This window comes from Necator americanus, chromosome X (assembly GCF_031761385.1).
Source record: "Necator americanus strain Aroian chromosome X, whole genome shotgun sequence".
NCBI classification, from domain to species: domain Eukaryota; kingdom Metazoa; phylum Nematoda; class Chromadorea; order Rhabditida; family Ancylostomatidae; genus Necator; species Necator americanus.
Window position 1 is genome coordinate 11,235,519 of NC_087376.1, and position 12,249 is coordinate 11,247,767.

General features: G+C 38.9%; 1 protein-coding gene across 2 annotated transcripts; it reads left to right on the forward strand.

The window, feature by feature from the left end:
* Nucleotides 1-1,462: 1,462 nt before the first annotated feature.
* On the forward strand, nt 1,463-4,583 carry RB195_022342 (uncharacterized protein; the record flags this gene model as incomplete). 2 transcript variants are annotated; one of them, XM_013446326.2, is made up of 6 exons in its annotated part: nt 1,463-1,600; nt 2,193-3,506; nt 3,570-3,675; nt 3,782-3,846; nt 3,901-4,016; nt 4,475-4,583. In XM_013446326.2, 6 exons carry the CDS (start codon nt 1,463-1,465, stop codon nt 4,581-4,583), a joined length of 1,848 nt encoding a protein of 615 aa, XP_013301780.2. The 2 variants fall into 2 exon arrangements, with proteins under 2 accessions (XP_013301780.2, XP_064065314.1); XM_064209433.1 differs by lacking the exons at nt 2,193-3,506; nt 4,475-4,583 and having other exon boundaries at nt 3,901-4,020.
* Nucleotides 4,584-12,249: the final 7,666 nt, after the last annotated feature.

Genomic DNA, 12,249 nt, shown 5'->3' on the forward strand with positions numbered 1-12,249 from the left:
CACTACGCCTGACTTATCGTCGTGGACTACCACATGACTTACGCAAATGCTCGTTTTTTTGCACCCTGGAGCTTCATTCGAGCCAAATGGACTTGGAAAGAGCTGTATTTCCATCAAAATACCGAGATATGTTTCTCTCCACGTTAACATCCGAATCTCAGTTGAGATACAGCACGTATTTTACTGACGACAGATGTGCGAGTGTTTCATGTTTAGGAAGTAGGTAGTTGTCGAATCGGTTGGGTTGTTTCGTTCACGATGTTCGTTTGTTCGTTTCAAGTTCTTTTTGACAGAGACACATTTTTGACAGTCTGTTTTTACCATATAATAATCCTTGAGGATGGGTTTCAAGAAGAAATTTTTATGAGTTGGAATCAATGAATGTCACTTTTCTGTTCACGCTATGGTATAGTCAAAACGACATGAAGCATGGTGCAGTTGCGTAAGCGGTTGCGTTTGAAGCGGTGCGTTGGGATCGAGTGAGGACCATTGCTATTACCGTTCATTGCTGCAGTTTGCGATGGTCCCACCTCGATTTCAACCGCTGCCCTCCACCGCGCCACTTTCAACGCAATTATTTGCGGAACTGTACGTGCTTCATATCGTTTTGACCCACTATAACTTAAAGGAATTTACCTGAGAGGGACCAAATAAATTGCTATTAGAGCTACACATCAGGTTTCTGTCTGTGTCAAATAGCAGAAAAATATGTCGTTTCAGAGGAAGGTATGCGTGGTTTGTAGATAAAATAATACAGTCTAGCTCAGTGTTCATACCATTTACGCACCACTCATGCGGAGTATACATATTGAGTACACTACTATATGCACGATAAATATGTCATACTTTCATAGTACGACCTATACAGAGTTGCCTTCTTCAGAAAAGGAAAAACTTCGGAAGCTTTGCTTTGATGCCGTCATAGTCAAATCCTAACTCAAATCTCGTTTATTCTGCTATATAGTCTGTTTATTTTAGAATAAGAGAAAGGAAGACAAATTGCTTTATTCTGCACCACTGTTTTGTTTAAGTAAACACTTTGCCCACAAATCAAGAATAAATAATAATAAGGAAGAGAAACTGGAAGCGACAAACTTAACTTCCCACTTAAATCTCATTTCTAGTACTTACAAACTTTTCTCATGCTTACGTCTGTAAGAGTAACAAAAGTCGAGAAATCGTCGCGCGTGGTTTTCGTACTCAATATTGGGACCTAGAATAGAGTCTCGTTAGTGACAATTCTTGCAGAATCGTGATTTTGGAGAAAGGGTGGAACAACTCTCCACTCTAAACTGAGGACGTGAAACACATGGGAAGTGGTTCGTACCCTTATCATCTTGACTGGATATGTGTTTGCATGCTACGATGTTTTGTTCCACTGGCATTGACTATCTTTTTAAGTATTTAGATGTTTAGTGATTGTTCATGCGGTTACGTTCTTTTTTCAGGCTGATCTCTTATAATGCGGTACACTGGATCATATGTCCCAATGACCTATCGTCGTAAGGTCAGAAAGAAGAGCGTTCGAACATGTGGCCGTGGCTCGAGTAAGCCGAGATCTCGGAAAGATGATCAAGGACGTGCAGAACGCGCTGAAAAGGTTGCAGTTTGAGCTTCTTCACTATGCTTTATCCGTGTTTTCTCTACGATTATACTTTATAACAACGATTTCTATGTTTGGGCAGCTCAGAAAATCGGTGAAATTAATCAAAGAATTCTGGGAGGTAGTTGAATTGCTATACCCCAAATGAGATAATAAAATAGAGATTATCTCAGCTTTTCTTCACATCTACATAACCTCCTTTGGTGCCATCGTCTACTGCCAGGATCCCTGATTTCAAAAGAAAAAACACCATGGCGAAGGTTGTAAAGCTTGACTCGGTGGGCGGATGCACGCGGCTGTTTCTTGCGAGAATCATAGCTTTCTACTCAACGGCTTGGTTCACTGAAAAGCTACCGTCCTAGCATACTCGACAATATAATTGTATTGCATTGCAATATTCCTACTTATATTACATATATATATATATATATATATATATATATATATATACATATATGTGTATATATTTCTTGTCAGTATACTTGTAAAGGCGCATTTATCTGTCTATCATTTGTGGTCCACTTCGTTTGCCATCTATTGTTTCTGGTTATCCGCCACTTGCGCTCTCGCTTGTTGTACATTTTGAAAGATAAAACACCTTCATTTTCGCATTATGCCAAGGAAGTTGTCGAACGAACCTCCGCTTACGTTGCCCCGTATGCCTATCGTCATTATTCCTCGGAAACGGAAATACAAGAACTATGTGTCACGTCGTCGTAACACGCAGCTGCTAGCGAGTTTACGCAAATGTGTATCGGATCCTCATTTATATCGTAGCTTTAATCACTGGAAAGAACTTTGGCGTGGATTTTCTCCTAACAATCAAGCGACATCTCCATCCATATCTCACCGCGTTTCACAAGTAGCAACTGAAGAGAGCGTCCTTCTACGCTCCTTAGCTGTTCCACCTACAATGGCAGTCTTATCTCAATCGTCTAGCAAAAAATATCCATTGCAAAGGCATGAATTCAAGAAGAATGAAGTGCGTCGCTCTGCTGCTCGAGTTGCTTTTGCTACAGGAAGAAAGAGTATGCGGGATATGCATTTGCAGAAGAATTTCTCAAAATGCGAAAAATCCCCCAAAGCCTTAGTAAATTCTTATGTAAATGAGCAGAAGTATCGCGCATTACGTCTTCCTACGGAAAATGCACGGGAGACAAATAATGAATCTACTGCGTCTACTGCGTATGTCGAAGACGTCATGAAACAGTCGCTATTCGGTGCAGTGGAACAGTTGAAAAACTTGGTCCCTGCTCACCAGAAATCGGCAGCCCCATCTCCTGCCAGTTTTCCAGAGACTGCTCCAGAATGTGGAGAACATTCGTGGGCATCTATTTCCAGTGCATCGAGAGGTACTAAAGTTAGTGACATTGATTTCTCAGTTGTTGATCCGAAAAGTGATGTTGTAGCGCCGTCAGTACCGAAAGCAGTGAGAAAGGCGTATGCCTCGAAAAGTGGAACTACCATTTGTGCAGTAGGCTCTCCATTAAATATTCCTACGACTAGTAATGTTGTTGTTGAAGATCAGCGTATTATTGAGAAGAAATTATCATTGCGGAGAAGAAAGGAACAGGTCAAAGAAAATGCTGTCTTTCCTATTACTTCACAGTGTCCGATGGAAATCGGGGAGAAATCAAGGCAAGCAGACGAACAAAAAGCTAAGAAAACAGTTAACGCTGTAGCGGCAGCATTTTCGACGCAGTCCATTTCGACTGACGAAATTCTAAAGACTGGGGAAAAGAAGGAAGCTGAAAGGAAAATTCCTCAGCAAACAGTGAAAATCTCCACAACTGCAACAGCTAGTTTGCTTGCTCAGCTTCAACTACCACCGACTGTTTCCGCCAAAGTGGATAAAATAATTGCATCAGGCCGGAAATCAACGCTGCAAAGCATTGGCGACCAGGTTTATTGACTCACTAGTTTATTCAGTTTGACGGAGAACAATAACTTAACACGGGCATTTCAGCGAGCTCGTATGAAGGCTCATCTGGACAGGCAGGCGGCCGGTGTTCTACCTGACGATGAAGACGGTCACCTCATTTTCAAGCGGAATGATATTTTACTTGGTCGATGTATGTTTTTTTTTTCTGAGTGTGGTTTTTCGTTGTTCTCACTTCGCACTTGAGCAGAAATATTAGAGTTATAATAGAAAAATATAGCAGAGTTTATATTCTTTAGGGGAGCTTCGCGAAGAATTGGGTGAGGGCACATTTGGGAGAGTGGTCAAAACTTACGATAAGCAGGTACCCAGGGCTTTAGGATCTATGCTCACGATTCCATTGGCTTTTTTTTTTCAGAGAGACAAGATGAGAGCAGTGAAAATTGTTCGAAACGTTCACAAATATCGTGACGCTGCTTATTTGGAGATTAAGGTGTTAACAAAACTGAGGCAACTCGATCCTACCGGAGCTCAGTGAGTTTGGCAGCATTCCGAAATTATTTCCATAAGTTCCAATATACACAATCGTAGTTTGCGAGGTTACGTATTCACTCTAGCATTTCCTTTCTCCGATGTAGCTAAGCACTGAGGATTGTGAACAAATGGCACAATCTCGGCTCGACAAAGAGGTATCGATTTTAGGCAGATTCGCAGTCGTTGTAAACCTAACAATGTGATTTCTTACACGGGTCAAACCTATGCGATGATCCCGTCCACAGTTTGGCATCAAAACCTTTCAACTGTTTTTTTATATTCTCATTTGAACAACTGATGTGCGCATTTATAATAAGTGCGCCTTTTTGTTCAAACGCAAACATTTAAAGGAATGTACGTCTTTGTAGCAAATTACTGGAGAGATTTGCTATGTCCTTCACTGAGTTTTTGAATACAACAGTATTGGTGAACATTACAGAAAGTTCGGAATTGTAAAGGAAAATTTGGAGACTTCAACCGCCGGGAAAATTTGAAAAGGTGAAGTTGTTCCCACGTATTTTTGTGCTCTTTGGTTTAATGCAAGGCTATGGTGACATTCGGCTATAAAGACACTGTGGCTGGCACATTGAATGACGAGAGTGTATATCTGGGACCTGAAGTTTGACTAGCTAGATCTGAGGTTTTAAAAAAATGAAAGGACTGGGTCATATTGAAATTGGGGGATGTTTTTCGCAGAAGTGACACCGTATTCTTAGAGTTGTGTTCTTGCCGTGCCAATGTGGGATTTGATTATCCCTTAACTGCACTTAGAAGAAACGTACTGCTATCGGAATTTCATATTGGAACCAACACAATTTAAATAGATAGAATAATGATAGATAATCGCGAGGATGTTGCATCCATTATAACACTATCCAGGTTACTTGCTGTATTTCAATAAAATTCTTTATAGTCATTTGTACAATGTTTAAAGTAGGAACTTCCAGGAATCTTCTTCCTACTCTGAAAACGTTGGTAACGGTACTTTTATAAACATTAACGAAAAAATTACTTCTTGCACAAGAACAGATAGCTTTGATAATTAGTTCTTGCGAATAAAAAAATTTCGCTTTTTAACCATAGGCAAAACGAAAAAGTTTGTTGTGAAAGTATAAAACGTGACGAGAGAGCAACAAGAGAAGATAAAAACGATGCAAATAGTACAGTAACTGAAAAATCGCAAAACTTTTCTGCGCCACCGCGTATCTTCGTCTGCCATATGATAACGCGCTTTTTCTCTCACATTTGTGTATGAGAAGCAATCTCGAGGAAGCAGTTGACGTTACAGCGATTTGGATCAAATCCTGTGCACACGGACACCTAGAGCAAATCGTACTCGTATTGTTCGCATGGATGTGTCCTTCTCCCGATCGATAACGATAATTTATTGGTTTTCGCCCGCTTTCACTCTGTGTGTATTAGATACTTCCCACTGGGGTTTTAGCTTTGGTTTCCATACTCTGACTACGAATATGGTAATTACTTTGACCAACAAATCGATTTTTCTTGATTTATTGATCCTTATGCATTCTAGGGACGGGTGTGGTGTAGCGGTGAGAGATTCCACTTCCTGAACGATCGATCGGAGGTTCGAATCCGCCCTAGTGCTCACCAAGCCCTTCATCCCTCCGGGGTCGATAAATTGGTACCAGACTTGTCTGGAAGGATAAAAACACTGACTTGACACATCGGGTAGCACCGCAAATCATTGTATAGGCCAGTTACAATTTCGTAAACCTCAAACGATTCTGATTTGAAGTGAACGTGAGGGCGCATTCCAAGCGGATTGATTAACACCAGAAACTCTATCCTTTTTATCCTTTATGCATTCTAGGCTCATCAACTGGTGTTTCAGTACACGCCGATTGCGAACATGATGAACGCTTTAGCCAAAATATAAATTTTATCGATTGATTAGGTTTTTGACGTATTTTCTTGGGCTATCTTCGGCCAAAATATTAGCTTGGTCGGTTTTTCGGGTTTTCGCTTACTTTCTTCTTAGACTGACGATGTGCTGTTAAGCTGTATCCTAAAATACTGTGATTGTGAATAATATTCAATGCTATCAGCTTTGTTCGGGGTACTTTTCTGCATGAAAGCAGCAACTTTCGCATTGTTTTACTTATCTTTGAAAGAGGTCGGCAGAACCTACTGGGTCGTCTCTGCATTATGGTCTTGCAACGATACTTCTCATAGACTACATACTTGATATATTGATACTTTGATAATTAGATAATTACGAAATCGAACGATAATCCTTCACATAATTAGCAAATGTAAAATCCTTGGCTAAAATATTTTCTCTAGAATGTCGTCTGATCAATAGCGGTCTCAAGAGCTGTCACAGACGTCATCCGAACACATCATATCATTAGTTGATTAGAACAACCTGAAACTAGTTAGCGAGTTCTGCTCTTTTCTGTGGTATCTTAAAAGAATTCCATTCAAATCCTATCGGTTTCAATGTACGCCTCTGCTTTGCGACGATGATTAACAGAAGCCGTAACCAGCTGTGTTCGGCTCGGCAAGTCAACAAGTTGGGTTTGGCTTAAATCTTATCTTCTCGCATTGCCACCCGTATGTTGCAGTTCTCACGATCTAAGAGTGTTCGAAAGATAAAAGTCCTTGTTAGATTTCGAAATGATGGATGCTGCTTACGATGAGGCACTCAGCATGAACAATGATCAACATGGAGTTCGTCTAATTCACTCGTTGAAAAGAAGTTTTCAACACACTGATGCAAATATTTTGTTTGAGAAAGAAAAATTACAGTAACTTTATTACCAAACATTTTGAAGATTCATTCCTGAGTTCAGCCTTTAAATGCAAACTTTGACAGAAATACAAACGATTTCTCTGTTTCTTATTCTGATGAAAGTAATAGTTAGAAGACAATCAAACCGGAAAAGCAGGAGAATTTCTGCTGCTGCAGTTGCTTTTAAACGTACGGAGATAACTCATAAAGTTGAGTACTTTGTGGGTGAACTTATTTAAGTTTGCGGCGATTTTGTGATTCAGGCTTTTCGAGGTAGAGACGTTTTGGTCATGCTAATATAATTCTATATTAGGACTATTTGGAAAAGAAGAGTTTCGGACGGCGTTTCAAATGAAGTATTTTTCCTAGTTAGTTAAGGCGAACCTTAACCATCAGTGTTAAAACGAGCGTTCGTAGAAAACTTGTACCAGTATATAACAAACAAGCAAACAAACATGCACACATACACGATACATACATACATACATACATACATACATACATACATACATACATACATACATACATACATACATACATACATACATACATACATACATACATACATACATACATACATACATACGTACATACATACATACATACATACATACATACATACATACATACATACATACATACATACATACATACATACATACATACATACATACATACATACATACATACATACATACATACATACATACATACATACATACATACATACATACATACATACATACATACATACATACATACATACATACATACATACATACATACATACATACATACATACATACATACATACATACATACATACATACATACATACATACATACATACATACATACATACATACATACATACATACATACATACATACATACATACATACATACATACATACATACATACATACATACATACATACATACATACATACATACATACATACATACATACATACATACATACATACATACATACATACATACATACATACATACATACATACATACATACATACATACATACATACATACATACATACATACATACATACATACATACATACATACATACATACATACATACATACATACATACATACATACATACATACATACGTACATACATACATACATACATACATACATACATACATACATACATACATACATACATACATACATACATACATACATACATACATACATACATACATACGTACGTACGTACATACATACATACATACATACATACATACATACATACATACATACATACGTACGTACGTACGTACGTACATACATACATACATACATACATACATACATACATACATACATACATACATACGTACATACATACATACATACATACATACATACATACATACATACATACAGGTAATTCATTGTGTATATGCACCAGTGCAAAAGGTATTTATGACTCATCCTAATATGCCTAGAAAAACATCTACAATCTACGTGTACATACATATGTATATATGTACATACATTCATCAATTCGTTCGCTCCTTCATTCATTCACACATGCGTTGCATTACACACAACTCAAATGAATTCCGGCCTGAGAACTTATTTATTGCCATTATCGCACATACTGATTATGGGTAACGTAACCTCTTTACCTTAATATACCAACCCACTTATTTACTTGGTATTTCTCTCATTCTTTCGGAGGATATTGAACCTACACTGACTGTCGCATGCGGTCTGTACGAACGTGACAATCTTTTTTAGAAAATATCGGTTTCATCGAGCTATCGACCTTTGGCCTTTTCGTCTTGGGGTTCGGTAAAATTTTGCTTGTGATTTTTGTACGCGCTGACTACGAATATGGTCACTAGACGGGAATATGGGTTTCATTGGTTTTACCCAAGTTGATTAGGATTGTCAAAACTACTACCATATTTGCTGCGACCTCAATAGCTCTTTTACCTAAGCGCTTGTCGCATAATATCGTGTTGATAATATGTTCCTTGATGTAATTACCATATTTTACTATATCTATGTATGTTCGCTAGTTCAGCTAGGGTAGTAGTAACTAGGGTTTTTCCCTTGAGCTTCAGCCGAAAGAAGAACTCTAATTCTTCAAGCTATTCTATCTATTTTCCCTTTGTTCCTGACGTACGCTATGAGATGGACTTTTCTGTCGGCTCTCCAAAGCAATCTCCTGGTTCCTCCTGATCGTTGAAGAGTTATCGCCATAGGTGCGATAAGGAGGAGCTGGCCCCCTCCCAGGTGAAGGGGGTCTTGCCCATATTGGGCAGCCGAAAGTGAAGAGGGTCAATGAGACATATATTTAGTGAACTTTAAAGAAATCGTCATCGTCAACCGGAGGGAGGGGAGGTAGCGATGGCGAAAATAAGTGTTTCTTATTTTAATTTTTTTCATATTTTCTATGTTTCCGTAGGAAAAAAAAACATCATTTATTAACACATATTTAGATATACATATGTATATATTTATACATCTGCTTACTGGGCCCCTCTGAATCTTCTCCACAAGTAGACGGGAAAGCGCATCTGAACAAAGTCAGTAAAGCAAAGAAGAGCAGGAAACGATTTCAAAAAACTCACTATGTGGATGAGTAGAAGTCGAGTTGTCCAAAACCAGTGAAGCAGAGCATTCGCAGGCGGAGGCATTTCCCCTCTAGGGACTAAAGGTAGCGTTGAAGCTGCTTCTTCTCGAATGCACACACTTTACTATTCTAGATATATTAGAAAGAATTACAAAGCACATGTTCCTAACGCTACACACAGCGAAAAAAGAAGGAAATTCCTACAAGGAAGTTGCAAGGAAAGGAGTCAGAAACGAGAATCAAGCAACGCCAAACAACTAGTCGCATTGTCACCTCAACGAGCGAATTTCGCCCTTAATAACTTAGTTATTTGAAAACCTAGAAATGGAGTGAAGGATACATAACTGCCCTAACTTCCATTGTTCTATACAGAAATTATCTGACCGGATTGAGAAAATGTGCCCCGAGCTCGAAAAAGTCGCTGTTATTTTGCAGCTGAAAAGCAGGTTTTTTCTAAAGAACTCGCTTAGTTGGAAACCTATTAGTAGAGTGAAAGGTGCATATTTGCTCTAGAACTTCTCAGTCCATACAAAGGTAACTCGGATGACCTGCAGAAATGCGTAGTTTTCTCAAAGAGAGGGGAGGAGCATGCCATGTCACATTTCTATATCGATGTCTCTCGAAGAAAAAGAAAGTCTGTACAAATAAAGGTGGACAACTCAGAAAGGTCGTTTCATAGTACTTATTAACAAAAGAATACCTAAAAACCATTTAACTAACTTAATTAGTTGAATGGGCGGGTGTGGCGCAGTCGGTTAGAGGTCTGTTGTAGCCACACGGTCGAGAGTTCGAAACCGCCCTAGTGCAAACCAAGCCTTTCATCCCTCCGGGGTCGATAAATTTGTAACAGACTTGCCTGGGAGGATAAAAACACTGACTTGATCATCGGCTGGCCCCCACAAGTCATTGTATAGGCCAACACGCGTTCCAAAACCTCTTCGAATACCAATTCCAGTAAAACGCGTTGGCGCATCCCAAGTGGATTGATACGCCAGTGACTTTATTCTTTTATCCTTTTAATTAGTTGAATAGTTGTCCTAAACATTGTAAAGAAGAGAAGGGCTCATAAGCCAGCATATAGCATTAAAGGGAGATTAGTCTTATTAATCAAGAGTTACCAGAACAAAAAATTCATTTTTGGCAGCGGAGAAATTACTTATTCGATGAAGAGTAACAACAGTAACAGCATAATACGCATTTTCTGCTGAATCGTATTTAACGAGAAAGTATGAAGATGAATAAACAACATCGGTACAATGGAGCAGTGAGGACGAATGAGCAACTTTAATTACGAACTAGAAAGAAAAAGAGCACTTACATATGTCATGTCATATATTATATTATATATAGTTCCTAGTGGAGTTCCCAAAGAAGTGCGGCGTGATGAGCCATCATGAGCAGCTCTTGCACATACATTACTATTTCAGATATTACAAAATCCAGGCCAAACTGCGTGGATTAATTGCAATATAATGTAAAAGAAAAAGGAATTCGCTACAAGTACTTGCCAAAATACCGGACTAAAAGAGTTTTTAAGTTGCAGAAATTCACTGTATCTATCACCATCTTTGAAAGCAGTTATCTTCTTAAGTAACTCAGTTCTTTGAAAAGCTAACAGTAGAGTGAAGGGTACATAACTCACCTAACTTTTTCTGCTCTATACAGAGCGCACTTGACTGGGTTGAGAAAATGCGTCCCAAGCTAAAAAAATCGCTGCTTTTTTGCAACCGGAAAAACAGGTTTTTTCTAAATAACTTGTTTATTTCAGAACCTATCAATAGAGTGAAGGGTACATATTTGCCCTAGAATTTCTCAACCTATACAAAAGTAAGTCGGTTGACCTGCAGAAATGCGTAGTTTTTTTAAGAGAGGAGGGGGGGAGCACGCTATCGTTGGCGTGCTCCCCCCTCCTATGCTTAAGCATTAGGCTCGGACTGTTGGGCCGGAGAATCTACAACTGCGCGTGCTCCTCCTCCCCCTCCGTTTGATCGAGACAAAAGCTTTCCTTAACATTTTATATATTTTCAGTTAGAAATGATAATAAAATGCGGATTCTTTCGGTATACAATACTTACTTGTTCATTTCGAGTACGTAGAAAACGAAGCAAAAAACTTATAAATTTGGTAATTTCAATCTCCATTTTCAGGCCCAATTTTTTCTCCTTAATAGTCAATGTGAAATGACATTTTTGGTTCCAGTTTGTAGAGAAATTTCTCGTCTATCTCCGTATGCTATCTACTTTTGAGTTTCTTGTCTTCCTACAAAGTACTGGCTTCAGAACTGGAAACACTCAATTTTTTATGCCTAAATTTAGGCGCCAATTTCTCGGGGGAGACGAAATCACAATGAAAGTGTTGTACACCATTAGATCCGCCATGTTCTGGGGAATCTCCAGATACCCTTCACTGCTAGGCGATTTTTCCTCTGGACGGAAATATTAGCTGTTTATTTCAGCGAAATTCTGTCGCTTTAAAAACCACGCCCTAACTGCACATTCTCGCTCTGTTGCTAGTTCCTTCTCGGTAATGTCTCCTTATTTAGTAGCTTATTGCAGTGTGATTTACTGCGATACCTCTACGTCAGTGTATTATCTCTTTTTTGATTCCTTGCTTTTCAAAAAAGTAACGGGCTCCAAACTGGAGACACTCAATTTTTCATGCCTAATTTTGGACGCCAATTTCTCGGCGAAGAACGCACGATGAATGTGATGTATACCGTTCGATTCGTCTCGTTCTGGGGTATTTCAAGATACTCTTCACTGCCGTGTGATTCTGCTGCAAACTCTAACCGTAAATTCTCGCTCTGTTGCTCGGTAGTTCCTTCTCGGTAATGTCTCCTTATTTAGTAGCTTATTGTAGTGTAA